This window comes from Rattus rattus, chromosome 5 (genome assembly GCF_011064425.1).
Source record: "Rattus rattus isolate New Zealand chromosome 5, Rrattus_CSIRO_v1, whole genome shotgun sequence".
In the NCBI taxonomy this organism is placed as follows: Eukaryota; Metazoa; Chordata; class Mammalia; order Rodentia; family Muridae; genus Rattus; species Rattus rattus.
The window spans coordinates 144,195,940-144,209,953 of NC_046158.1; the positions used below are offsets into that span (position 1 = coordinate 144,195,940).

General features: G+C 50.8%; 1 protein-coding gene across 1 annotated transcript in view; it reads right to left on the reverse strand.

Moving 5' to 3' along the window:
• Positions 1 to 1,439: 1,439 nt before the first annotated feature.
• The window catches only part of Vapb (VAMP associated protein B and C), a 45,213-nt gene continuing 32,638 nt past the window's right edge, over positions 1,440 to 14,014 (reverse strand). Inside the window, exons 4-6 of the mRNA XM_032904705.1 lie at positions 11,558 to 11,638; positions 9,887 to 10,063; positions 1,440 to 7,800 (exon numbers count right to left, since the gene is read on the reverse strand). Coding sequence (XP_032760596.1) covers positions 7,642 to 7,800; positions 9,887 to 10,063; positions 11,558 to 11,638 — 417 coding nt within the window. The 3' untranslated portion in view covers positions 1,440 to 7,641. The remainder of the gene's footprint in view (positions 7,801 to 9,886; positions 10,064 to 11,557; positions 11,639 to 14,014) is intronic.

A 14,014-nucleotide genomic window follows, 5' to 3' on the forward strand; every position in this document is an offset into this window, starting at 1 on the left:
ACAGAGACCCTGAGAGTCCATGGTTTCTTCTACAGGATAGCCCCACCACCCTAGCTCCCATCCTGACCCTCAGGACCCCACCCCTCCTTCTTCATCCCTCCACCAGGAGCAGGGATATGATTTTGCTTTTGATTTGCAATCTTACTGAACACCATGGGGGAAAGGCTCAGGGGACATAAGCAAGTTTGAGCCAGTGCGGTCACTGAGTTATAAATATAGGTGGAGGTCAGAGCACTGTCGACCTTGAGGGGCCCTCTCCCAACACACACACACACACACACACACACACACACACACACACACACACACACACACAGCCTTTGGCTGCAGTCTTCCCGTAAGAATAGGGGACAGCCCTTTCTGCAGTCAGAAGCACCTCTACATCCCTTCTTCTGTGTCAGCTGGTGCTGCTGCCCTGCCTAGATGGCTATTCTTGCCCCCTCAACCTGCCTTCACTACAGGTCTTCTTGGGCCATCAGTCAGAGTCTACTCACAAGCACAGCAGCTTACCCTAGGCAAACACAGGCAAAAGAAAACCAAGACGCTTCGTGTACAGTGAAGCATGCATACGGCTGTATGAAACTGTGTCCTTCCTCATCCATATGCATGTGTGTCTGACGGACACCAAAATTTCTTTTCGGATGAGCAAAAGCCAGTGTGAGGGGATGACCAGTCATCGAGGAGACAAGGAAGTGACTCAGAAGGACTGAGACAGCAGTGCTGTCCTGGAGGCAGTGGAGTTGTCTACCTAACTTCCAAACACAGACTTCCCTTGTCCATTTGCCTTCTACAGGTCAATCCCATGATGTCAGGGTTCATTAGCACAGCAAGAGCAAAAATTGCTTCAAGACACCTTAGCTGGCTGAGTGCTGGGTTCACTGGACAGAGGAAAAGTACCAAGTAATGACAGCAATTCTGTGTGTGCTAACCCAAAATGGTCTCCAAGACACATTTCCAGGAGGCCAGCTGCATGGCAGAGCAGGTAGAAATATTCAGACTCCAGAGAAAGGGAGTCGGTGGAGAACTGCCTTGGATCTGTGTCCTCTGGTCTTGTGACTTCTTAGGTTTGGCTGTGTTACTTTTCCAAAAGAGGTTAAAACTGCCTTGGTGAATGCTTTCACAGAACACTGTGACTTTCAAGTCTGTCAGCTCCCCTACACTGGCAGCCTTGCCTCCCTCAACAGGAAGCTGGGAGAATGCAGAGGACCCCAGGCAAAGGGGTACCCTGCTCCTGGGGAGTTCCTCAGAGGCAAAATGAGGGAGCTGATCTAAGTCATCTTAAAATCTGGGTTCTGGTGCAAAGACCTGTGATTTTCATTTCATCTGATTTCCTTCTAAGAAGCAGGGAGGACACAGAGCAATGGCTCCTGTTACATTCTCTGCGGCACACCAAACATCCTCAGGTCATCCATTCAAAATAATTTTACACGGAATCATCATTTATATATATTCAGAGCACACAATTTATTGAATATTACATGGAGACAGCTCATACGAAAGTTTACGCCACAGGGCAGGTTTCATCAGACCAGTACACAGCATGTGAGAACTCTGGGTGAATAGCTCTCTTGGTCTGGACACTAGAAATCTGTCTCCTTCCCTCTGGGAAGTGTAAGGTCAGCCATAAAACCATGGATTTATCACACATCAGAAACCGAAGTGCACAATGAGGAAGAGTCCTTTCCTGCCCTGATTCTGTGAACGAGTCCCACGTCAGAACAGGAAATACAGCTTAAAAGCATAAAGGAGAGATCAGGAAAGAACGGCATTCTAAAACATCCCTTAAAATACCCAGTCCCTATAATGTTGATGGAGACTGAGGTCAGAATTGACACGCACAGTCACAGGTTGGAGATGAGAAAGGATGTAAACTGGACAGGACGACATGAATTACTGAGCTAGTGTCTCTCCTCCAATGAAGAGGGGGCAGTGACAGGAACATTATCTTGCATTTATTATAGGATGTTCCAAATGCCAGCAGTTCATATATTTTATTTAAAAACCAAAACAGAATAAACAAAAGCAACACCAGCCACAAAAAAAAAAAAGAGGCCCAATGCATTTTGCATTCAACTTAGACCACTTACCAGTGAAACACACAATCGCTAACTGACTCCCGCTGATTATTCTTTGAGCACCCCACCGTAAGGAAAATATAGAGACTGTGCTTTAGGAACGTCTGCTACATGGATCATGAACAGAAGGGAGTTTTGTATACATGGTTTCACTATCACAGACAATAAATTCTGACCTTTGAGGCCATGTAAGAGACCCAGTGGGAAACAGTATTTCTGTATCTTTTAAATAAATGCTGCACTAGACGGCTGGCCACTGAATTTAGTTTACTTCTAAGAAGCAAACAGATGGGAATGCAGGCAGCTCATCCATTAAAAAGATGGAGGCTTTTCCATGTTACAGGGAGTGCTGGTGAGTTGATGTGTGCAGTGTGCATGCTAATTCATCACGTCTGTAAGTCAGGTAAGCTCTGCACTCTTGTTAGCATGGAGCCTTAATGACATTGTGTTAAAAGATCTGATTTGTCTCCCATAGTTGGTGTCTTCTGAAGGGAGACAGAAAAGAACAGATAATCTGTTTTACTTTGGCCAGACGTGCGTGGCTTTTGAGCATCAGGGAGATGGAACTGCAGCTGCAGCTGCTCCACTGTGCAATGGCCCTGCCGGCTACTGAGGCTCATCAGGATGCAGGTGGGGAAAGCAGGGCAGAGCATCCATCCTGCACCCACATCCATTAGCGAGATGATTAAACCTGCATCAGCCCCTCACTGCAATACAGCAACTGTAATGGGGCATTGTTACAGGATCAATGTTTCCTAGTTCAAAATAAACAGCAGCATTTATGCGGCAGTGGCAGGGCTCAGCGCCAGCAGTCTCTCTCCTCCCCAGCAACATCTTTTCATCAGTGGAATTCACACTGTGGCAACATTCCGTAACTGCAAATATTTGTGGTGAGGTGGATAATAGCTATGTTTTTACTGTTAGTTTTCCTTCCTTCTCTGTAGAGCAAATGCACACATCTTCTAATGCATTAATTCCATTAAGGAAAAAAATGAAGGTAATTACTGTATTCACTGAAACCACCTCTCCTCCACCTTCCCGGTATCTCTCTGAACCATAATACACAGATGTTTGTGTGTGCTGTGCCTTTGAGATTTTTACACATACCTGTATACCGGGAATAAATGAAAACAACATCCACGATGCTGTGGAAATGGCACTAGTCCCTTCCCTTAGGGGTTTGGCTCCCTTGTATACCCCAAATAACAAATATTCTCAGTGGCTGAGCCTCATGTGTTGAGCAGTGACTCCCCTCCACGCCCCCGGAGGGCTGGGAGCCGGGCAGCGATCCACTCACAGCACCCAAGCTGCCTGAACCCTACGCTCCTGTGACCACTGCCTGTCATTTGTTCATGCATTTCTCCACAGGTTTAGAGAGAGCCCAGACACCATGAGCTCAGCTGCTTTCAAACCTCAATAGGCCACTTCTATAATGCCAATTTTAATGAACTTCTCTCATTCACATTTAATTTACAAGTTATGAGGAACCTCCAGACACAGCAGCCTTACCTCACTGAGACGCAGTGGTAATTTTCTTTCTAAAGCTCCCATAATTCCCCAGGCACATGGGCAGTGAGCGAAATGGAAACGGCCATAAGCACTCATCATGTGGGATGTGTTCAGGGCCACACCAGAGTCCCAACTCTACCGGCTCAGCCTAGAGACACCAGCTGGATCGGGGTGGCAGACAATTCAGCTGGTGAGCTGAGGTGCCTAGAGCAAATGCTTCCCTCCACCTTGTTCCCTCCATTGATTTGCAGATCTCCAACAAGCAGTGCTTTGGCGTGTACACACAGGCTGGGGCTGATTTAGTTCATGACTAAAAGGTTGCCCACCTTAACGAAGTGGGGCCTTTTTTATCCCCATGTACAGCACAGAGTCTACTGTGAGGTTTCTGTGAGGTGCTCTGCAGCCAGGGTGGTGTTGACAAAGGGAAAAGGCCTTCTCCATGTACAATCAGGCCAGGGAATCCCAAGGGAGCCATCGGGTCGTGATCCCAGAGAGTGATAGCAGGGCCTCCCCATGCTGCAAATGGCACCCATCCATCTACGCTCTGCAGAGGGATTTTAAACACAATTGCATTTCTGCTTGGCTCTGAGAAGCATTCATTCTCAGGAACAGCAAACAAGGCCAAGTGTAATCAGGACAAGTCTGGTGCCTGCCTTCCGGTTACTCACGACGTTTTTGCTCACACCACCCACCCCCACCCCTGTCACAGTAGGCAGGGTCCAAGGAGACACAGCTGCCCCAAGGGGATCATGAACCTCTTCACTGCGGAAGGCCTGGGGGTGCCACCCAGGTATACAGAATGACCAGGTCACAGAACCAACTGTCCCGTGTCCCCGTCTCTTCCTCAGAATAAGGGTTTTGCAAACCATAACTAGAAACTTGCACTCGGGCCAGTTCATCTTGAGGAGCATAAAAAAATGACAAATGACACTGCATTTTGGCATGGACTCTTGAGTTTGAAAACACCAAGATCTGTGTGCAAAGAAAAGATACAGGCACCGTTTGGGAACTGTCAAGCTGCCTACACACGGCACATATGCCACACACAAACACACACATGCACACACAGGGCTTGTTTTCAAATTAATCTGAAGGGCTTTTAGCTCTGGCTGCACTCAGTTCTGTCTGACTCAACACAGCCTGCAGGCTGGGTCCTGCTATCTTCACACAGCCATGCTGTTCCCAGGATTTGTTTGAAAGCAGTTAGCTTTTCACGGCTCACTGGAGGCTCCTCATCCCCCCCGCCCCCCGTCTGTGTTATGTAGGTATAAGCCATCTCTCTAGGCATAAACTGTCCACTGGTAAAAATCAATTTTGATTTTATCAGTATTTATTACTGCTGGTGCCAGCAGTTTAAAAGACCAGAGAGGGAAAACATGCAAAGTAGGAGGAGAAGAAAATTAAAGCCGGGCCTCGCGCGGATGGATAATAGTGCTCACTCGCTCTCAGAGGCGCTCTGTCTCTTTCCGGCCTTAAACTATCGGCTTGGAAATTCAATCAATAGTTCGTGGGACTCTGCCACTGTGTCCCTGTGAGCACTGTAGCAGGGGCTTCCAACACCAGGACACCCAACGGGGAGGAGCAGCAGCAGGCCCTGTGACCATGAAGGACCTGCCCGGCTGCTTCGTGGCTGCTGTCCTGCTAGCTCTTAGCTTCACGCCTTCCAGAACTCCTGACTCTGTCCTCTCTGGAGACAGCAGACTTGTGGGGCAGAGAGTAACGTTCACCTTCTCTGTACCTTACTCAGGTTTTTCTGCTCTGAAATTTTCAGAAAGGACCCCTCAAATGTGCACAGCTCTCTTGAGAGGCCCACGTGTAAATACTCTTCTTGCCGACACCTCTCTTCCAGCATTCTTTAGTGACGGGGTAACTCGGAGAATTACCCCTTCTGCCTTGCTAATCTCCCTAGAGTTCCCATTGTCCCCTTGGTCAAGAAGACCCAACAACTACCGCACTTGGACCATCATCCCTCCGAGGAAGGGCTCCCGAGGGCCAAAGGAAGGTACCTTTGTATCTCGAGGTTTTGCTGTTGCTGCTACAGCAGGTAGGTCTACAACCTCTGGCCCACTGAGAGCGTTCTGACGTAGGACACACAATCACCTTCCATGGCCCTAGCCACAGCAGCTTCCAGACACGCTTTAATCTCGGCAGCTGGCTATGCTTCTCAAGAGCTTTCCTGGCACACCGAGCCATCCCTTAAGAACACTTGCAGACCCTGGCTCCTGGGTCATAGAGCTGGCTGACACCCCAGGTCCTGTTAGAGGCCCTGAGTAACTCTGTTCTCGAGAGCAGCGGGGATCATTGTCAGCACCTTAGACTGCTGAACCTCGGCCACCAAGGCAAGCAAGGTAACAGCTCAGAGCTCTCTGCTCAGCCGTACGGTGTCTTCCTCAGGTGCATGGGAAGGATCAGGAAACTCACTAACCAAGGGTAGACCAGGGCTGCTTACCGCCCAGCGCCACCTCAGCGGTCTCCGGTCCCAGCTGGCTACTCAGGCACAGCAGCAGTGTGGGCCCTGGTGTCGAGGCCGGTCTTCCTTAAGATGTGCTTGTCCTCACAGACCCAGGCCTGTCACCGAAGGTCACGCCAAGGTCACGGAAGGGGAAGGGTAGCCAGCCTGAGATGGCTCCTGCTGTCAAGCTGAGGCCAACCAAAAATATAATGATAAAAGTAACAGTAATATATGTGTGTGTGCGCGTGCACACAGATGTGTGCAGAGTCAAATCATTACACATGTGTTTGCCGCTGATAGAGCTCATTTTGAAATCAGCCTTCCATCACGCGCTAATGATGACTGATAGTAACCCCACACACGGCAAATTCGACAAAACGACAAAGGGACTCTTAATTTGGGGCTTTATTTTAATCTCTTCCTTTAAGATGCTACATAGTTGAGCAGAACTGGATCGGTCTTTTATGGCATGAAATTAATTCACAGTCAAGACTCTTCATCACCAGCAGATGGATTTGCTGAGGGGCTCCCCCACCCCCACCCTACCCCCTCTATGCCCTTCACCCTCCGCTGCCTGACTCATTCATCCTGAGGCAGGCAGGTCAGACCTGGCCTGTGTTCTAGGAGGATGAGTGACAGGGGAGAGTGGGGAAAAACCACCTAGAAGGCTGGGTAGTCCAGAGCTGACTGTCATCACAAAGAGTGTCCGTCCCTCCTCAGGACAGCTGCTACTGACCTACAACAGGACACTTCCTGACTCAGAACCTCCCCACCCCTCAGAGCTCCAGACCTGAGAGCCACAGAGCCCATGGCAGCAGTGGCTCCTCACTGGTGGTCTGTAGCACAGGTGACTCACAGGCTGCAGCACTCACTGCCTGTGCTCTGGTGGCAGCAGAAACACGAGATGAAATTCATGAAATAGGCTAAATACGCATCACCCATCTCTGATAACAACTTGGTCTCACGACTCGAACCAACAGGAATTTAGCTTGGTCCCCTCAAGAGAACAGAGCACAGACTTTGATTTCCCCATGCTGGATCCATCGCTCCTCTCATGTCTCTCCCACACGACCTACAGGGTACAGATGTGGCCGCTGTGCAATGCACTATGGCCCTTGCAGCTCTGTAGGCCTGAGGAGATCTCGGTGCCTGGACAAAGAGCAGGCCTGGGGAAGCTACCTGGGTAAGAAAAGACAGCACACCCCACCTTGAAGGACCCCGCTCCCATGGGCCAGCCCCAGCATGTGAGGAAGAGCTTCTTGCTTTAAGAGAGGTGATCTAGCAACATGTGCCCAGGCCTACCCGAATGACGTGACAAGCTATGAGATGCCACTAAGGCTAATCGTGGCGTCCATCCGTCTGTCCGTCCTTCAGCAATAGACCGTCCTTCCCCATCCATTTCCTACACATCTTCAACTCTCTAAAAGATCGTTATATTATGCTATATTTGTGTGCATTTGTGTGTGCATGGGGAGGGGTATTTAAAGGCAAGACCTGTGAGATGCCGTCATACATTAATTTCTGTTTACGCATGGTTATGATAAATTTAAATCCCATGGTGTGGTAGATCCGTCCATCCAGTCTGCCGTCCTCTGCATGCGGCCTCTACAAGGCGATCTTCCCTATAATGACCCCGACAATAAAGAACAGCACCACCAGAGCCAGCAGCCGCGCGCTGAGGCCCTCCTCCTTCCCGCTAGCAGCCAGAGCCGCCATGGGGCTGTTGCTCGGCAGTGCCTTCCTCGCCCGAAGCCCGTCTTCTTCCTGGAGCAGGGAACAAGCGCACATTTCAGAAGCAGCTCAGGGCTTGGCGGACACAACCCAACCAAACCCCACTGTCAGGACCTTCCTGGCCTCTGTGCTCCTGCCAGAGCTGTCAGCCAACTCCTCTCTCTCTCTCTCTCTCTCTCTCTCTCTCTCTCTCTCTCTCTCTCTCTCACACACACACACACACACACACACACACACACACACACACACACACACACACACCTGAAAACAGCTTCCCATGAACCACAGAAAAAGGTCTTCAGAGGCGCAGCCAGGCTCCCCAGCCATGTCTTAGCCTCTGTCTGCCTGTCTTGAACCTACGAGTCTGTCCAGTCAACTCATTCCTGTGGGGTGAAATCCCGGGTACTCCGAAGACACACGCGACAACCTGCTGCCCAGTGGGGGCCCACACACCCTCAGCTCTGGTGGTTTGGAACAGGTCTTGGTGACGGCCGAACCAAGCATCCCTTTGACTTTTAAACACATACTATGAGCATCATCCACTGTCACCGTAAGTGAAGAGGAAAACCTTCATTTGCCCACCACAAATGCCTTCTAACTAGTGTGTGGCTTCTGGCTTTCAGGCACACAGACACCAGACCACACCCACCATGGTCCCCAGGACAGGTGAGCAATGAAGAGTCTGTCTTCCTCTGTCTTCCTCTGCTTCTGCTGCCCACAACTGAAGGCCTTGGCCTTTCCTAGGCCCCAGTGCTGCACGAGGCCAGCGCCAGCACCAGGCTGCCCCATCCTGACGCCCCCGACACTGCTGACACTCGCCAGCCATCCTTTTCCTCTGCTTCTTTCTTATCTGCCAAATGCCAAGCGGAGTCTCCCTGTGACCTTCCACTCTCCACTAAGGACATGGCTTGTAACCATCACTGCCTTGTCTCTCCCTCAGCCCCACTAACAGGGAGCTCCCAGGGCAGCCTGCTCATAGCCGAGCCCACAGCGCCTGGCGCGCAGCAGACCTCACTAAACAAGAAGGCAGTGTCTGGTAGGATAAAGCACCCCTCTCTACCCCACCCACATGCACATCAAGATGGCTCTGATATTGTTTAGGAGAGATTCTGCTCGTGGGCAAGGCCAGCATCACAGCACGGTGATGAATGGGCTGCAGCATTCGGTTAACTTTGAAAAAAACAGGCAGAGCAAAATGCAGCATTTATTTTACTGGGTTTACATAGAAGCTATCCCTACCTATAGATCACTTTAAACGGTGCAGAACTCTGTTTCTCAAGAGAAACAAGCTCAAAGAGAAGCTTCTGCAAAGACACTGAGGCCAATGCCAATCCACCATCCTCCTGCATCCACCTCAGAGCTGAAGCAGAGGAGTCGGCTTAAGGGAGCGTGCTGTGTGCGTCGGCTGCCACGGCAGGAGAGAGGAACCCAGTACATGCTTGGGTGGTGTCATCAAGACTAAGAACAAATAGGCCTCAAGAGTTAAGCTGCAACAACTTCCTGTACTCGAATGTCAGGTCTATCCACATCCAAGGCAGACAGATTCATAGTTCTCCAGCTGAAATCAGCCAGAGAGATGCTCGGCAAATAGGCCGGAGAGCAACACGGGCTGCTCGGCCACGGGAGCCCAGTCAGCCTGACAGATCTACATCCCAGCCAGGTGCCCAGGCTATACAGCCTTGTTCCTTGCACACCTCTACCAGTCCTCACTAGGCCAGCATGGGGCTTTCTTCTCACCACCGGAGAGCAGATGAGGAACTCTAGTACCCAGTCCCACTTAGACTTCAAGACTCACTTGCCCGCATTCAAACAGTAGGGCAGGACTTGGCCTCCAACCAATGTCACCCCCAGGGATGGGGCATAGCGGGCTCTGACAATGCCTATTCAAAGACCCAGCTCAACTGAGAGCAGTGGAGGAGGGAATGCATCTGGTCCTTGGGCAGACACAGTTTGGCAGGCACAGTCTGAAGACCCTCTTGAGAGCTGGAGAGAAGCTCTGCACATGGTGTCCCCTCAAGAGGAAAAAGTAAGCAGATGCGAGAAAACAAACCAAACCCTCCAGGTTCCCCTCCCCCACTTCCCAGCCACGACCACTGAGCCCCGTGAGAAGGGGCGTTACCTTGAGCTGCCTGCTCTCCTCCCGAAGCCTCTGCACCTCCCCCTGCAGCCGCCTGCACTCTTCCATCACCTTCTTTACTTCCGCGTCATCGAGGGGCGATGTGAGGGGCTTGGCGGCCGCCGGTGCTTCTGTCTTGGATGCACTTGTAGGCATAATTTTATTTATTTCTACATCATGCTGTTCAGACATAAATGAGAGTGCAAGTGTCACCAACTATGTCAGAAAGGGTTTTAAGCAGAGCTGTCCCTGGCACACAAGACACGAGGCAGCATTTCATCCACACTGGACAATGCCACATTTATTGTTTAAATGGATCGCTTTATCTAATATCTTGATAATCTAAAGCTACCAGGCCCTGGAAATTATGAATAAGGGCAAATAATGAAGGTGGGCTGAGGCCAATTCTTCAAGGAAGAGAAAAGGGGCTGTGCGTGCTGCACTATCAAACTCCTGCCGTGCAAAAATTAGCATAGAGCACTTGTACAAGCTCAGGGTTATCAGCTGCACATCTCCCCTGCGGCAGAGCCCAGCAGCCCAGGTGGGGGATGGGAAGCCCAGACTGCACACACAGGCCACCTACAAGCAGGGCTGAGGGCAACTGAGCCTTGTGTCAGACCAGCTGTGCTGAGTGTGTGTTGGGGGTGTCACACACTCCTGTTTCCCTGCATAAAAGGGGCCAGGGCACCCTCTTGGAGGATGAGCTGGTCACTGGAAACGGGGACGGGAAGCACTTAGGATGGTCCCTGAGGTTCTGTGCAGCAATCTGAAAATCGGCATTTCGCTCTACCTTGTTCATTTCCCACAGCAGGGAGAGGCCTGGAAGACAGAGCCCAGGCCAAGTCCACTGATAGGGCTGGGGTCGGGATTCATGTCTCCCTGCTTTTAAGTTAACTTCCCTGAAACAGGATGCTATTCTCTCTCCATTCAAAGAACGAAGACGTCAGTAGCTGATTACCGAGTAGAGGAAAACACGACATGGCTCTGACCCCAATCAACAGCATTCTTGGTGCTCATTACGATCACGATCACGGGGAGAAAGGCTGCAGAGCTTGTCCTCTCCCCAGCTCCCGCCATCACTGGCCACAGGGAGAGGGGACAGCCAGGGAAGCAAGGGACAAGGAAGGCTCCCAAAGGGGCGGTGAGCACACGGCAATGTCTGTGAAAAACTGGAGGTACCCTAGGGACTAGAGAGCAGGGTCTGCTTTGTGCCTGACACGCCACAGCACACAGATGCTGCTCCCCAGTAAAAATGCCAATCCAGGACAACATGCCCACAGCAGCGGGGCCAAGACAGTCTCTCTCACCTCAAGGCGGACCTGCACTGCTGTGTGGAGACAGGAAAGAGGGATGAAGGCTCGGGGGACACTGACAAGGATGCTCTGAGAGCTGACCACTGCCTGATGATCAAGGCCAAGTGTCCCACTTTGGCCACCCGGGATTCATGACCTTGGGAGCCAACAGGCTGTACTTCTCAAGGGGAAACTGTTTCTGGTAGCTGCTTCCCCCAGGTTGACTTTATAAAGCCTATCTGTTGACTTCAGCTTATTTTTCCTTCATATATTAGAAGGAGGAAAATAATTTGCCAACTTAAATCTTGGTTTCACAGGAGATGGCATGCAAATAAGTATCAGCTTGCAACATTCGATTACTGTTAACTAGAGACATACTTACTGGTTTAGCGTTTTCTGCTGGCAATTCAAACACACATCTAAGTTTTGAATCCATAAGGTCTTCCGGTTTTGCCTCCTTCCACTAAAACAATTTAAATTTAATAATCAGGGTATTATCAAGCTGCTGGAAGAATAATTCTCCTCCTATAACTGACAATTTCAGAAAAATACTCTTAATGAGAAAGCCCTGATGTATATCAAATAAAGAACTTAAGTCTGCTGAGATTTCAATATTTTTAACATGACAAGATTAAATGCACTAGCTCTCCTGAATATTTATCACACTTTGCACACCCTGCAGTCTTGCTGCTTGGCTCCTTAGAACCTGTCCAAGCTGGCCCATTGCTGCTGCGTGGACAGTACAGGCCCGGGGAGCACAGCTGAACAGGGTCCCCCACCCTCAAAACGCAATTTCAGGTCTCCTTAAGAAAATGCAATCTACATGGCAGGCCGAACGCTACCTAGAGAGCTGGAGGATGAAGTATCTCACCCACCTTGGCAGCCGCCAGTGGGGCACATCCATCATCCACCATCCCACTACTGTGGCAGCCTCAGGATGGCCATGCCCAAGCCACCCCAACCATCGGAGGGGCTTTTCTGGTGTGTGCCCCTCACTGAGTCTCCATTCAGATATGGAAAGTGGGAATTCAGGAAGGGTGAGAATGACAAGCCAGTAGAGCAGCAAGGTGACAACTCAGAAAATGGAGACACCCATGCTCACCCTCCCAACCATGCATAAAAGCTAGGGTCCCCGTTTGTCTGGCACCAGAGCACTGCCACCCTAGGTGTGGCATGGCAGTCAATGGGACAGCACACCCACACACAGGACCCCTGAGAGCACAGGAAGGCACTGACACATGTCTGCTATTCTGTGCAAGGCCCATGATTGTTGAGTCAGAGAGGATCATGAAGGGCCAGCTCTGGGTACTCAATGCTGATTAGCATTAGCTCATGTTCTCAGAGACCTGCATAAACCAGCTAAGAGCGGGACAAGCCAGCAGTGACATCACCTGAGTATGGGCCACTCTTACCACCGAGCTTGAACCTGAATTTAATGAGGAACTAATCAAAGCCCTCCAAGTCCACTGACCTGGGTCCTGAAGCAGTAACCCCAAGGTGCCGTGGAACAGCCACAGGCCGCTGTGAGTGCTCTGAGAGTGCAGGTGGGTGAGCCTCGAGGCCACTGAAAGCTCTAACTCACTGAGCTGACTGCACAGAGAACTACATGGTAAACAGTGTCCTCGCCCTGCAGGCCTCAGGGATAGCCATCATGCTGTCGGCAGGGAGCACATGGAAGCCTACGACAGCCCAGAGAGCAAGTGTTCACACACGGGACATTGAGGCAGAAGTAATCGGGCACTGCTCTCAGTTTCCTGCATGGTGTCAGCTTAAAAGGAACACAGGCTCTCTGAGTAGCAGGGCCTGGTGTGGGAGAATCAGCAGTCACCTGCATCCAACTCAGCTCTCACTCAGTGGGGCGTGTCCACAGAGCCCTTCAAAATGTGCTGCCCAAACACTTAAAACAGCCATTAAAGAACAACCCGCCGAGAAGTAAAAGCCCCTTTACCAACCTGCAGCGCCCAGCCCTAATTGCTCAGGTGACGTGTCAGACGTGGGCACACTCTCCTCAAAATCATGTGGGCTGCATTTTTATGCCCAATTCACAGGTGGTCAAAACCTCAAGAAGCATCAACAAAGCCCACTCAAAAGCCCACAGCACTAGCGAGGGCGGGCCTGAGCTCCAGGACCGCCAAGCCCCCGCCCTTCCATCTACACCACTGTGGAAGCCAGACCAAAGCTACGGCCTGTCAGCGGTCCACCACTGTGCCTGACACGTGTCCCTTCAGCACACAGCCTAACGCAACACAAATCTGGAAATGAAAGATCAGAGAAAGGCCCGGGTCGGCCTTCTCAAGGTCTCGCTCCAACTGGATACCTGACTCAACCTCCCTTCCTGCCCCGAGGGAGGCACCAACGAGAACGGCTGCTCTGCTTTCTCACGTTCACAGCAAAGACTGAGGGGAGTGAGACCCCCAACCCCTGCACAGCTTGGAAGCAGACAACTGCTGACACGCTGTCTCTGGGCTGGCCAGATCCTGAGGGCCAGCGCCCAATGTGGGGCAGACATCAGTGCACAGCACCCAGGTCCTTGTCACCTGGAGTAGGTAAGGAGCCACCTTTGGGGAGAACTGCCATTCTAATCCCTCTTCTTCTGGAAAATTGAATACCATAAAATACTGCTTATTTATAAAAACAAAGGCACCTTAATTTTACCAAAAATAGGGACACTGTTGAACATGTGCTCACATGAGGGGTGTGTGCAGATGAAGACAGTTAAAGAACAAAGAAGCAGGCTCTGTTCAGAGACAGACAGCAGATGCTTAGTGTGAACAAGACCCAAGCTCCATCCTCAGCCCAGAGCCAGGAGAACCAAGTGGAAGAGGAAAGCAACACCAGG